Below are 15336 nucleotides of genomic sequence, written 5' to 3'. Positions count from 1 at the left end.
GGGGACAGCTGGTGAAAATCGGGCCGACTCCCCGAATTTTTTAAACATGTTTAAAGATGATCGGGAGGTCGGGGAGGTGCTCATAACGTGCTCGGCTCGGCTCGTAATTCCTCTCACACGCTGCGAGCCACGACCATGCGAGCATCACCGATTCCACTCGATTTCTCCCGAGTGAAAAAAATTATCTGCGAGCTCGTAAAAACAGCAAAAATCGCACCGTGTACGCCCGCCTTAAGTGCCGTTCTTTGCTCTTTTCTCAAAGAAAAACTTAACTCCAAGTTCTCCAGAGTCGCGGCCAAAGCCGATTCGAAAAAGACTGTTCTCCAGCAGCAGCAGCTCTTCTTTGTTTTCAAGTAGCAGGGAACCGTCGCAACTCTGTCGTCATTATGTTGTACGAGGGCATACAATATCGATGGTTCATAAAACTTAGAACCGGTTCTCAATTACCATCCCTACTTCTGGTACTTTTCTGCATTTCTTTAGGATATCGCTAATAAACTCTCTTAATCTGATAGGAATGCTTCATCCTTCCTAAATCCCTTGAGTATACTTAGAGCTCATTGTTCTGCAATATTTTTGTTGTCAACAAGGTTTATTAACAAGTGCATGGTCTCATTTGATAGAAAACCTTTCAAATTTTGAATAAAATAATTAAAATAGAACCCAGAAAAAGTAACGCAATTTATTGATTTATTTTGTTATTATTAATGCTTGACACAATAACTATTAGAAAGAATACATAGAATGTCATACAATTACGTTTTTATGTTTCAAGCCGTTACAAACCAAAACTTGACAAAAGGCTAATCTGTATACTTGGCAGCAACCTTTCATACAAATACTTGGTATAGTTTGGTCTCAAACTGAAAAAAATATGCTTTTTATATTCTGCCAGGTGAGACCTTTTCAACAGTGTATGAAAAAAAAAAAAAGACTCCGTATGAGGCTTTTACAGACCACATTTCAAGTAAAGCTGTCATTTTTCCACTCTACTGCAATGCCAAGTTTTTGTTGGTTAAGCAAGTGGTTATGAAATAACAGAATACAGATTAAATGATGACTCAGCAGTGTCCTCCATCAGCCCAGTGGGTGGTCAAAACATGACTATACATTCATAAATGATTACTAAGTGATATGCTAATTATTTACAAATATGTTTTAAAGTTATCTTAAAAAATAGTAAATCATGAAATAAAATCAGATCATCAGATTGTTAAGTTATTAGGCCTAGTTCATATATTATTAATCACTTGATATTAATGCCAAACTTGTTTTAGCATCATCTCAATCAATGGTTAATAATGATGCATCGTGAAATTGTAAGCAGGTCTGTGTTCAAAAGCACAAACATTCAAGTGTTAAAGCAATGTTTTAAAGAAGAGTAATTTCTAAGTTTTCAAGCAAATAAACATTTATTATGACTTACAGTCAGGGGATTGCAGTGGGTTGTGTTAAGTCCTTTCACTCTTCAGCACAGACTTGTATTAATGAGTGATAATGTGAACCAGTTTTACATTCCACTGAAGTTCACAACAGGTTCACAGCAGTTAAAGAGTCCATGTGTGTCAGAGAAGACAACTGTCTGTACCCTCACCAGTCAGCACTTACACTGCAGTAAACGCATGAATAAATCATTATACAAAGCTTTCTGCATCCCCTAATCTAAAGCCTAAACTATTTATCACACATACACATTTCATATCATTTATAGATCTTGTTGTTACAAATAATGTTTGTAACGCAATATCATGAGCTTATCAGTATGTTAAGTGTCGGTCTGGCATACTTGCATTTGTATAAACACTAACATACAAATGTTAACTTTACTTTTCTTTACTCTACTTCTCCCCAGAATGAATTTTCATGTGGATTTTAAGGTTTCCACGTTGATTAAAAGTATTTCCACAATGTTGGCATATCAAAGGATTCTTTTCTTTGTGAATGATCATGTGTTTTGTAAGGTTTCCTTTCTTAGTGAAACTTGTTCCACACTGTTGGCAGGTGTAAGGCTCCTCTCCATTATGAACTATCAAGTGGTAAGTTAGGTTTCCTTTTTGCCTGAAACGCATTCCACACAGTTGGCAGGTGTAAGGTCTCTCTCCAGTATGAACTCTCATGTGGTTTTTAAGGTTTCCTTTTTGCCTGAAAGTCTTTCCACACTGAGAGCAGGTGAACGGCTTCTCTCCAGTGTGAATTCTCATATGGACTTTAAGGTTTCCTTGTTGATTGAAAATTACTCCACACTCTTGGCAGGGGTAAAGCTTCCTTCCAGTGTGAACTCTCATGTGAACTTCAAGGTTTCCCTGCTTTTTGAAACTTAGTCCACACAGGTGGCAGGTGAAATTACCTATAGTCCCTGTCTTTGGTGTCTTTTGAGCCATTTTTTGTGAGGAAGTTGTTTCAGTCTGTGAGCAATTCAAAGACTTTTCTTCAGTTATGATATCATGATGTGTCTTGTACTGATCTTTCTCTTCCATTTCAATCAGTTCTTGACTCTTCTCTTTTAATGACATCAGGTCTGAGGCGAAAAAAGACAGAATAGTTAATCCCAGTTTAATGTCACAAATCACAAACATTAAAAACATAAATATTAAATCTAATAACATGCATGTTAGATCCTATACATCAGGGGTGCCGAACTCAGTTCTTGAAGGGTTTCCAGGTTTTATTTGCACCATCAATATGCACCCATAAGTGACGTATGCCTTCACAAAAGTCCTGCCTTTCTGGTTTTGTGTGGGAATTTAATTTTTTACAGGGTGGCAGATTTTTATATTGACAGCACAGAGAATGCCAGAGCCTGATCACTCACTACTACCATCTGTCTTCCTTAGTTTACAATCTGTTTAACAGTCCTTCTCTTAATACGTTATAATGCACATGGTTGATGACTTGGTGGAACCAAGTTCGACGTGTATCCAGTGCCGTGCATCCAATGCTTTATCGGCTGGGCATCACTCATTTTTATTCGCCACTGGATTAAACTAAAGGGTCCTGGCAGATCCCCTTATCGCCTCTATCCAAAGAAAAGACAGCCTTTACAACGCTGTTTGGATGACACAAATTCGTTACACTTCCATTCGTGTTGTTCGGGACAGCCACGTTTCAGTGCCTCATGGACCGAAATCTCTGGCCGCATGCTGCATATCCGCGCTGTCCTGAGGGCCCTGAGACTGGCTGGGCTGATGGCCAATCCAAAGAAGTGTGCGTTTGGGTGTGTGGAGGTCAGGTATCTCGGTTTCCAATTGGGTCACGGGCAGGTGCGTCTCTAGATTGAGAAGCAGCAGTTGCAACTTGCCCGAGACCCAAGACCAAAAAGGAGGCGAGACAGTTCCTGGAGTTGGCAGGATATTATAAAAGGTTTGTGTCTAATTATTCTGACCTCGCCAGCCCACTGACTGATCTCACTAAAAAGGAAGCACCAGATCCGTTCCAGTGGACGGAGCAGTGCAGTCCAGACGGCTCCCCGGCCTGAGTTGGGCGGTGGGGGTATGTGGCAAGGCTGTGTGGGGGCGTGGTTCAGCAAGGTCTGTGACGGTACACTTGAATTTTAATGCCAGATATTAGCCGTCGCTAATCTGACGCAAAACTTGTGGAAATATACGAATCCGATAATTTACTAGGGAAAAACAACCTCAGAGTCAGTCAGAATAAAATATAGCTGCGAGCAGCAATGACGGGCCCAAGCCCTAAAGTTACCCTAAAGGCACCGGGGGTGGCGGTGCCACTGGCTTGGGCCCGTCATTGCTGCTCACAGATATATTTATTTATATATATATATATTTTAAGAGACAAGACACAGATAATTTTACTTGCCTGACCTGATTAGAACAATGAAAAAAATTTAATAAAAAAATTACTAGGGAATCACTAAAACAAGAAAATTATTCAGATTTTATGATACACTAAAAATATTCCACAACAGATCCTTTAAATCCTTAAACTCTTAAAAAGAGTGAACGTTTTTAGTTCATTCCTACTTCCATAGGAATTCATTGAAAACGCACGCTCTACTCCGCACCATTATCAATGTCTGTGCAGACGTCCAAATTATACTTTCGCTTTTAAGTTAGCGATTTAAAAGCCCCCGTTGCTGTAAAGGTGATGATACACAGGGCAACTTTTTGAGCAATGTTGCTGGGCAATGTTGCCGTCAATGGGCAACCAAATGAGACACAGGGCTCACGACCGATCTAAATTATCCAGATAGAAATTTATTGCCCATTTTCAATGTGAAAGTGCCCAAGCAACAATCCCTCGGCAAATTGCCCAGCAACATTGCTCAAAATGTTGCCCTGTGTATCATCACCTTAACACGTTGAATAACTGGTGGGAAAATATTCCCACAGTCACATCCCTAATATATTTATATAAATAAATACAATAGGCCTACCTGATTTTGAACACAAGAGGGCAGTATAGAACTATGAATGACGCTTTATTTATTTTTTGGACTAAAAAAAACATTCTAGCTGTTTTTAAACTTAAACATAATTCTTAAATTGAAAAAAAAAAAGAATAAAATGGGTTTAGTTCTAATATTTGTATACTTTTATATAGAAATAAATGGGTTGGCGTAAAACTTGACCAAGGGAAAGTTGTTCAGCCCGATGAGATCTATATGTGTATCGAGTTTCATATTAATTCATGCAAGCGTGTTTGATATATGGACCAAGTTTTCAGACCCTGTTCAAGGTAGGCGCTGTTGAGCCCCCCTGCCACGCCCGGGTACCAGCTTCAGCCCGGCCCTGATGGCCGCGGGTTCTGACCGGTGTGGAAAGTTTCAAGAGTTTTCGAGCATGTTAAGGGCCCCAAAAGCCCCTGAAACCTTGAAAAACAAACATTAAAGTGAAAAGACAAACATGCTACTCATGCTACTGCTAACGTGGACTAGGGGTTGCACGACTACTGATTTCTGCTAGTCGATTTCTTATCAAAACAATACTCGAGTTACTCGACTACTCGTCGTTCATGCTACTGTAAATGAAATAGCTAGATCTTATCAATAAACATTTCTTAATTCATAGCCTAATGCAACAATTACATAAGTAAACTCTCAAAACACTATAATTATGTCTATAATAAATTTTCATGTACAAGTCTAAAGCCAAATAAATAGCCATTCTTGCCTTTCATTTCAGACGTCTGCTTCTAGGGGCCGTTCACATATCGCGTCTTTTCCACGCTCAAGGTCGTTATTTCAAATGTAGGCGCACGGCGAGCGCGCTCATAATGAAAGAAACATGGTGCGCTAGTTTTTCCAGGCGGGTTTTTCTTTCTCATCTCCAGAAATATATCTAGTAGTAAAGCTAATGCAAGGGCTAGAAATAAATGAATCCTTTGCTGAATGATACTTCCTCGTCGTCATCATGGAGAGCGCAGTTTGGTTGCATAGCGACGACAGACGCCGCGGGAGCGCAAGCGCTTGTAGGAGACAGCGGCACGGCCACGCGCGCTTTCCATACGTTTTTAGACGCAATATGTGAACGGCCTCTTGCAGAGTTGGCCAATTACAATATTTTTGTCATCCTTGATGAAATACTTCCACACATCTGACGTGTGTTGTCTGTTGGTGACGTTCGACATTTTTAATTCATTTATGGTTAATGGACGCTCGAGTAGTCGATTGTTTCCGACAGCGTCGAATAGTGGTTGAAGTAGTCGATCTATCGACTATTCGACTAGTCTATGCAAGCCCTAACGTGGACGTTGACGTCACTTCACTGAATTGAGAAAAGCATGTAAAAGTCCAGACAGAAAGCGATGCATAAGGATGTAGTGTAATGACAAATGTGTGACAACTTAGTTGACAACTTAGTGTTAACTAATAATTGTTGTAAACTAGTACCACCAACAAAATAGTGCATTCCTGGAACTAGTGGTCGACCAATATATCGCCAAGGCTGATATATCGTCAAGTATTTCTGATTGGCCGATGTGTTGGAAGCGGGACTTTTATTTTGACGGCTCTCCAGACTTTTATTTTGACGGGCGGCGCTGAGAACACCAGCGCCAGAAGAGAACGGCAGTGCCTGATCACATACACAGCGCTCACTCACATTCTCCGTCTTCATAAGTTTACGATCTCTGTCAGTCATATCTAATACTTTGTTAGACAGAACTGGTAAACAAAGAAAGTAAATGGTATGCGAAAAAGTAAAGTGTTGTTTTTATATTATTTGTTACAGAAAAGGCAAACAATTAGGCTAAAATACTTTCTCTCTCATTTACTGTCAACATTCAGCAAATGCGCATCTACATCATTTAAACAAATCTCTAAATATCTAATAAACATTTAATTTCACAAACCTTACAGATTTAATGGAATCCAGCTGTGATATCTTGTGAAGTGTGCATTTGTAGCCTGCAAAAACGTGTTACTGCGAGTGACGGTCGGTCCATGCAAAGCGAGTGAATGCGAACAGAGGAGCTGCTTCACAGGATACGTGATCGAAAAACTTTAAAGGTGAACTAAATAACTTTTTTACCTTAACCGAACAGCTTCGGAGTCATTGGAATAGTTATATGACTTTTTTCGGGTTGAATGGTTGTCGTCTCGCAACCCCCAAACCCCTCGCAACCCTTTTTCTGCCTGTGAGCCGAAAAACCACCCTTGCAACTTTGGGCCGGCGGGCCCAAATATTAGATATTAAGTTCTTCATACTTTCGTCATGGCTGAACTGGTAAAAAATAAGCAGAAAGCTAGGAAAGCTTTGTCGGAGGACCAAAGAAAGAGGAAACAGCAGACTAACCGAGCAAGGAGTTAGACTCGAGTAAATATCGTTCTTGTTGATGGACTAGTAGACATCTTCAGAGGTTATCTGTGCCTGTTCGATGTCCGACGCTTTGTAACGCGCTGTCAGGAGGAGAAATAGGGATAGCTCACAGATGAAGTTATTACAGAGGCCAGACAGACTCACGGAGGCGATTGGCATCTCACAACTTGCACTTTATTCCCCAATCGAACTTGTGTAACTGTTTGTCACCCGTTCTATCGTCCGCAGCTTTACTTGATAAACAAAAGTAGGATAAGAATGAGCATCAAACTGAAATAACCTGCATACATGGGGTGTTCGAGGTGCACATAGACTGCCGACAGTTCAACAGGTCGCGCGCAGCTCTTAAAGGGGCCACATCTTATTTCCACTCATTACAGCTTCCATCCTACTGAACAGGTACCATATAGAGGGCGGAAGGGATCAGGCCGTGAGGCTCTGCGCGAGTGGTATTTACGACAGTAATGTTAAATACAAGTACTCCACAGCGACTCTAGGGGTCGCTGTTTGACAAAAACAGAAAGCTACATAGTGTGCCTTTAAATCCTTCATTTTAAAATATGCTGTGCTATATCCAGTTGCCCACTGTGTCATATTCATATCGTTTTCACTGTGTGCTGTATGTAATATTAGCGTTACCTTGTCTTTATTTGAAAAAATATTATTACCAGTGCGCACAATATTACCAGATTACTGAGAGCAATGTTACAGTGTTTACTTCCTTTTTATTCACATATTCATATATTTTTAAACAATTACTTTATTTGTGAAAAATACTGTGATAGGATTGCAGATTCAATAAGTTGCCATCTAAAGTATAAGCATGTTAATTTTAAAGATTTGTTTTCTAATTTACTTAAAATTGATAAAATATTGATTAAAATAAATATAAAGTATATGATAAAAATATCAGCTTCATATCAGCCATCCTGCTCTCTAAGATATCGGCATCGGTCATCAAAAAACCAATATCGGTCGGCCACTACCTGGAACTGGGCGTCGTTACACTACATCCTTATGCATCGCTTTCTGTACAAATGTTCCAACGCCTCGTTTTGAGTACAGAACCTATTTTTACTACTGTAGAAGTTTGATACCATTTTGGGCATTTTTAGTGGGGTAATTTACGAGATACAAACTTGGATCCTTTAGCGCCTACACTAAGCGATTCGGCTGATATGTCTAAATAAGCTCTAACTTTAATAATGTTCGACCAAGGGAAAAAAAATCTTCAGGGGGGCGTTTGGCTTGAGGTCATGGTGCAAAGTACCATAGGTTGATTTTACTCTGAACCATCCCTTTAACCCTCTGAGGTCGGCAAACGCGCGGGCGCGTTTTGCTGGATTTTCTCCACATTGTAGCACTATAAACTTAAATTACTCCGTCATTTATGGTCATACAGAAAAAAGAAATATAGAAAAAGAATCTGTGATATTTCTACTTTTGTATGTCCACTTACAATCAAATCAAAATGTGCTTTTGTAAAATAAAGAAAATAAACAGGGTGTGCGTTCTGCCTCTCCGTCGCGGTGAACTTTTTTTTCTTGAGCACGTCTATAAACTGAAACAAAACTCAGCAAACACTTGTCACACATTTATGAGCCATATACCTTTATAAACATTTAAGTGTGTACTTTTAAATGATCGGGTTCAAAACGAAAACAAATATTTTCTGTTTAAGTAATTTGTATAAAACCAACAAGATGTCCAGCTTCTCAAACGCTTGCTCATTACAGTTAATTTGGCCACGCCCACTCGCGCAAAAGATATTCACATGCAAATCTCCACATGGAACGCGAACGCGCTCGTTACCTCAACAACAAAACACTTCACTTCACTTTTCGTCGAGTTTGAAAGGCGCGCCTGAGCTTACATTGGATTTAGGCTACCTCAGAAGATGAAGAACACGATTTGAAGACAAGAAAGATTTAAAGAAATTCTTACATGTTTGTTATTGTTGCATAAATGTCACATTGCAGTTGAACTGTTGCTAGATATATGGTGAATATTATAATATTTAGACCCGTGTTTACTGTTAGGCCTACTGTTTTTGTGGATATCTGGTCAAACGTAGATATGTATATGGTAACCATAATGTTTTATATTTGAGCGCGATCGCGTTTGAATGTATCATATTTTGGATCGCGATCGCGTTTGAATGTATCAGATTTTGCAGCGCGATCGCGTTTGAATGTATCATTTGAAAATATGAAAAGCAAAACACACCAAACGGCTTCATGTTTTTACTATTATCTCATTTCATATCATCATAACGAATGGAAACATTTGAAGTAACATGATAATCAATATATTTTTCTCTAGCTTGGTTGTTACTGAAATATTTTGGAAGATTTATACTGCTATCTATTGTTATTATTTTACCCAGCACTGCACATAGCCTATGCCTACAAGGCACAACAAACCTGATGTTCATTATATTATATATTGTTGGAAACATTTGTGTGTGTGTGTGTGTGTGTGTGTGCGTGTATTTTGTGAATTTTAAAAAGCAATTTTAACCAGAAAAATCGAATATTTATTTCCAAAATCGTGCAGGCCTTTCTCTTGATATCAGTATGTTCACTTTCTTTCAGGGCCCAGATGCCACTGAGTCCTGCCGACTTCAACATTCACATGAGTCTCTGGAACATGAACCTGGTAAAGTGAAAATCAAACACCTTGGAAATGAAAGGTATGTACAATGTTTTTAGGAATGGCACAAAGGTCTCTGTCTTTCAATAAGTGCTTTTTTGCCATTTGTTGTGTCTATTTGGATTATGTTGTGTAAATAAATACAAACAATCTAAAAGCCATTCTTTTTTAAATCTCCTCATTTACAGTATTGTACAAGGTTGCTCAGAATGATAGGGGCCTGATAGCTCCTAATAGGGCTGTTAGGGGAGGTTCTTTGTCTTTCTCAGGTGAGAAAATCCATACATATTAATGAGCTCTCGCATAAGGCTTATTCACACAAAACACATCGTAAAAAATTTAAATCAATATATTGTCTTCTCTGAATGAGCAGTCAGGGTGATTTTCACATAGTTTTGCAGCAAATACTCTAGGCTACGTCATACAATTTTCAAAAGTCTTGTGAAGAAATAATCAGTATGGGTTTCATGACCTTATTTCAGTGAGAATTTTTTTTTTGTATTTTCACAAACCACGCATAAATGTCATTATCTCAAAACTACAAACTTTTACATACATGCTGTTGATATATTATTGTAGCAGAGTTTGTGCTGAATACAGTGTAATTAGACTTTAGCCATGAAAATGTCACAAGTAACAGAAATAACCAGAAATGTCAGAGCATGTCAGAACACCTCCAGGGCCCAGAAAACAGCTCAGACCTCAGAGGGTTAAGTAGAAGTTATAAACGGCCACTGAACCCTATCCATAGAGGCAGGCCTTTGAAAGTTTTTTTTTTTTTTTCAAAGCAGAGAAAAATTCACTGCTTAAACAGAAACTATCAACTTTGTAAATAGTTTTGGAAATCTGAAGATTTCATTCTGATAATATTTGTTCATGCTTCTAATATAATTTTATGAATATGAATATATGCATAATATGAATTTAACAATGTTGAGTATTTTCTGTAATAAACCTTTGTTTGACTAGTTTATTCTGAACCCACTCAACAAACACAGCGCTGCACCACTTCGCCCTGCCACCACCACCACAAGTACATTATCCTCCTATGGGAAACACTGAAAATATATATAAAAAAAGATTGTACATTGTGGAAGGTGTTGCGGTAATGAGAGAAATCAACCAAAAAAAAAAATGTTAATTTATTTCAGATTTTTAAGTAACTGTGCATGACTGTTAATCAGGGATGGAAATTAACTTTTTTGTCCACCTGCCACTGTGGCTGGTGGATTTCAAAATCTACCAGCCACTCAATGTTTTTACCAGCCACTTTCTTGTTTTTAACCGACAATGTGTAACTGCATGTGAAAATTAATACTACAAGATCTACAATACTTAAGCAGTTTATTTAATCTCAAGTCTCAATGAAATACTGACATTTTCTCTTTCTCTCTTATATATTTCTCTTTTTTACCTAGATGTGGCATTTGGATGATTCATGGTCTTTTATGGCTTCCAGTTTTAGGTTTTTAGTCCCAACAATGAAACTAGGGCTGGGCGATATCGACCAAAAGTCATATCCCGATATATTTAGGCTGAATATCGATATATGATATATATCCCGATATTTTTTCCGCAAAGTGAGAGCAAAATGTTCAAAGTCAAAGCCAAATATGACATATCACAAGTAGTTTTATTGAAACTGGCTATTTCCACACACACAAGTACTATCCCCCTTTACTTAACATAAATTGTAAGAATATGACTAATAGTAAAGACTAGTACTAATAAATAAACATCAGGCCTATGCTAAAGCTATTAAAAAGCAGTCCCAAACTAGTTTTTGTTAATACAATGTTGGTATGAGCCACTACAGTCATTTAAAAATATAAAAAGTAACACAAAGAAAAATAAAGTGGCATTTTGGGGTTAATATGGGAACGACAGTTACCAAGGTGAATACACAATACTAACAAGAACTGTTAATGAACCATGGAAACTGCTCCTGGTGAATAGAATGAAAATCATACCTGCATTACTTTTATTTTGTGTAATTTAGAACGTAACGGCGTTGCATGCTCGTAGCTTCTTTTGCACTTTATACAGTGAGGTGATACACAGCGCGTGCCGCCGCAATTGCGCGTGCAATTGAGTGTACAGGATAACGGCTGACAGGACAAGAAAGTCCGTTTTTCTGAGGTGAAAAGCTTTATTTCAGCGTACACTTATGTCACTGCCTGGTAGTTCCTATTGTGTTGGGTTTTCTGAAGTAGTCATGATTCGCCTCTCATAAAACGCACGCAGAGTGGAAAAGGAGGGGCGGTGGCGGGGGCGCGGCCAGCAGACAGTGCAGAGAGCTCCGGGTCAGCACGCAGCTTGCTTGGAGCAAGGATCACAGCGCAAATTTGAACTATATCGATATATGCGATATGGTCTAATTCCATATCTCCTCCTGAGATGTTTTCTCTGCAGAACGCCTGCGATGTAACGCCACGTTTTTTTGAAAGTGTGCCTCCTCTAAAAGTGTCCGCCGTCCGTGTGAAACAGTATGCTATTTTTATTTACCCGCCACGGTGGCCGGTAGGTGAAGCGAGTTTACCCGCCACAACACAAAATCACCCGCATTTGGCTGGTGGCGGGTGCTAATTTCCATCCCTGCTGTTAATACTCCATTTTTTAAAATGTGAAAATGCATTTTCTTTTCTAACAGTGTTGATGTTTTCAGACTGTTGCGGTAATTCATTTTTTTAGGACTTGTTTTGGAAATTATGCTCAAAAAGGTCTTAATGTAAGTAAATGTTTTTAAATTAATGTTCACAAATTCTCCAGACTTTGTTTCTAATGTCTGATTTTTTTTTTTTGTTAATTCAAGCATTTTTTAAATTTTCATGTTTGATATTTTTAAAAACAAGCTTTCGTGAGAAACACCCACCTATGCAGTTTACCAGTAACTGACGCCAGCTAGCTGTTAGTTTCTTTACTTTAGATATTGAGCAGTAGTTTATGGTTTATTTTGATGTGACGGTGGTTAATACTTTCTCATTAACAGTTAGCAGTCAGTGCAGTGCACAAGGTAGGCTAACAGTTTCTCTTGCTTCAGGACCATTTTGCTTTTATTCCAGTAGGTAATATATAAATATAAAATGTCATTTTGAACGATATAAAGCAAACATTATTGTTGAATTGTCTGCAATATTGCAACTCATTCTATTTTGCTTTTATATTAGGCTAGATTAGATTTATCAAATAGTTGATAAGGAATAAAGGGGGAGAGCTCCTTGGCTGCATGCTTTCAGTTTTAAATGTTTATAATTTTTTCCAGTATAAGATTCTTTGTTTGAATATTTTTTCTCTTTCTATATTGATCATTTTCCTTAGCATTTCTAAATTAATGCAGGAGCAATGCTGAGATACGTACAAGGAGAGGAAGATTAGGGCACCAAAGTGGCTCCAGCAGCAATGGGCGCACCCCTAAAAATATAATTTATTTCTGTAGAGCTGGAGATTTTAATAGGGATCAGATGACTGAGTTCAACTTTGAGAAACTAACCTGTTTGTTCCTCAGTTTCTTCTTGTTTCACTCTGAATGTTTCTTCAATCTTCATCTCTTCACTCTCCTCTTTAATAAACTCCATCTTTGTGTGTTCCTCGGTATCTTCCTGTTTCACACTGAATGTTACTTCAATTTTCATGTCTTCACTCTCCTCTTTAATAAAATTAATCTTTGTTTGTTCCTCAGTTTCTTCTTGTTTCACACTGAATGTTTCAATCTTCATGTCTTCACTCTCCTCTTTAATAAACTCCATCTTTATAGTACTTATAGTGTTACTTGGATCTCAGTCGCTTCACCAGGAGTTTTTCTGTGTTTGTCCTGTTTAAAATGAGAATTAACAAAAAGAAAATAAATCCAAATTTAATATTAGATACAGTTTGTTTCAATGAACCGGTTAAAAAAAACCAGTTCACCAGTTCTTTTACGTCATCACGTAATGACATCAATTCTATCATCCTGGCTGATAAATATACATTCAAATAAAGGCCTTTGTAATCATAACTTCAGTTATAGTACTCATTGTCAAAATCATCTTGGAAAATTTTCTTACATTTACGTTTTGAAAATGAACCCTGTAGTAGGCCTAAGGCGATGCGCAAACATGGATGTTTTACATGTCTTAAAGATATTATTTAAGTCCTCAGTTCACCCGTGCTCATGTATCCGCACACCATGCAGTTCGAAAGTTCAGTTCAGACACGGTGCTATCGCACATGCTCATACTAGTATCTCCAGCTCATCGGTTCTCCGTATCGAACGTGTCCGAAAGAAACAGTTCTCGGTTCTGAACTGGTGATTCGAGAACTGATATCCAACAACCAGTTCTTGACTCGAGAACCGTAGCATAGGCCTGTGTGTGCTGAACTGAGAACTGCTGAAACTTTATACAGTCGACAAACAAGTTAATGCATGTCTCCGGTATGTTTAATACGTTAGGTTTTGATTAACACATTATAAACATTTATTTGCACCCTTAAAACCTTGGCAAGAGTTTGCCAAATTTATATAAACTTACTTAGAAATTAAATTAGCTGTTCCTGAAAATAATGTTTTAGTATAATAATAAATGTTTAGCTTTACAATTCATTCATTGTGTTTCCAAATCTTTAAAATAATAAGCGAAAAGACAGTAGGCTATGTGATAAACATGTTTCCAACATGTTTTATTTTGTTACACTTATTGATGTTCAACAAAATACTTAAGTAACATGCATTTCGTCCCTCTGAAAAAACTGCACGCATGCTCAGCTCATCAGCTCATTGGTTCTCAGTATGTCGAACGTGTCTGAAATAAACAGTTCTCAGTTCTGCACTGGTGATCCGAGAACCGCTGTACCTGTGCGTTCGGTAGTGCGCGCATGCTCAGTATCAACTGCTCGTGCTCATCACTTCTCTCAGCACAACATGTCTCAGTTCAGTGAACTGTTGGATTTACTGGAGTAAAATATACTCCGGGATAATGGTTTATATCGAGTCGAAAGCACTGTCAGGACTCAGGCATGTCCGAAAGTGAGTAACTTCAGAAACTTGTGTATCAGCGATGACGCAAAACGCGAACTGTTTCGAACGATTCCGTCCGATTTAGTGTAACGTTACTGGTTCGACCGGTTCACTAAAAAGAACCGGTTCAGAAGAACGATTCATTCACGAACAGGACATCACTAACGTAATTCACTGCTCGCCAGAGACCGAATTGAAACGCACCTTTTGTTACTCACGAGTTTTCTTTGTTACTTTACTCACACGACGTTAATAAATGTTAGATACAGCAATGCATTGTTAAACTGAATATTGCCCAAATCAGTAGGCGTCGCTTGAAGACGATTAAACGGTTTCTATCGCGTTAAACACCTTAAAACACAAACCTTTCTTCAGCCGAATCACAACATGCGGGAGCGCGGCGCCGCCTTATGACGTCACAGTCGGATACCAAATTAAAAGTCCTGTTCACACGCTGCAGGTTATAATCACAAAAGAGCATAGAAATTTACGTAGAAAAAATAAAATAAATGAGGACACAACTCACAGCTCACATTGACAATAATAATAAAAAAAAAAAATTAAAGCAATAATACAATTAGTTTGGTGTAGAAATCATAAACAAACCTTCCCTTCTCCAAGCAAACTAGCTAAAAAATTAAAATTGGGACCACTGCATCATCTGTGCCTTCTGATAAGTACGTCAAAAAAAAAAAAAAATCTAAATGAACATTCTCCTCAGCATTTTCTTATTCCTTCACAAAAACATATCTGTTATAAATCTGTATTGGTTTAACACAGGCAGTATTAATACATGCACAAATTAAGATTCCAACTTTAATCTAACATTCAACCTTAAGTTCAGCTTATTTGACATTTAAATAAAACTTTTTCTTTCAAAAGTAAAAGAGTTTCTCAGTTAAAAAAGAAACACAT

The 15336-nt window shown here is 38.1% G+C and overlaps 1 protein-coding gene across 2 annotated transcripts; it reads right to left on the bottom strand.

The window, feature by feature from the left end:
• Positions 1–668: 668 nt before the first annotated feature.
• LOC308689841 (uncharacterized protein) lies at positions 669–14872 on the bottom strand. 2 transcript variants are annotated; one of them, XM_081363879.1, is made up of 3 exons: positions 14787–14872; positions 12919–13239; positions 669–2518 (listed from the first exon to the last, which is right to left on the bottom strand). In XM_081363879.1, the coding sequence occupies exons 2-3, from the start codon at positions 13172–13174 to the stop codon at positions 1839–1841; spliced, it is 936 nt and encodes a 311-aa protein (XP_081220005.1). In that variant the 5' UTR covers positions 13175–13239; positions 14787–14872; the 3' UTR covers positions 669–1838. The 2 variants fall into 2 exon arrangements, with proteins under 2 accessions (XP_081220005.1, XP_081220006.1); XM_081363880.1 differs by lacking the exon at positions 14787–14872 and adding an exon at positions 13472–14782.
• Between the last annotated feature and the right edge of the window lie 464 nt (positions 14873–15336).

The sequence above is a fragment of the Scardinius erythrophthalmus genome, assembly GCF_964197995.2.
Source record: "Scardinius erythrophthalmus genome assembly, chromosome: 4".
NCBI lineage: Eukaryota > Metazoa > Chordata > Actinopteri > Cypriniformes > Leuciscidae > Scardinius > Scardinius erythrophthalmus.
The sequence above is the reverse complement of the archived record's forward strand: the minus strand, read 5'-3'. Positions and strand labels throughout refer to the sequence as shown.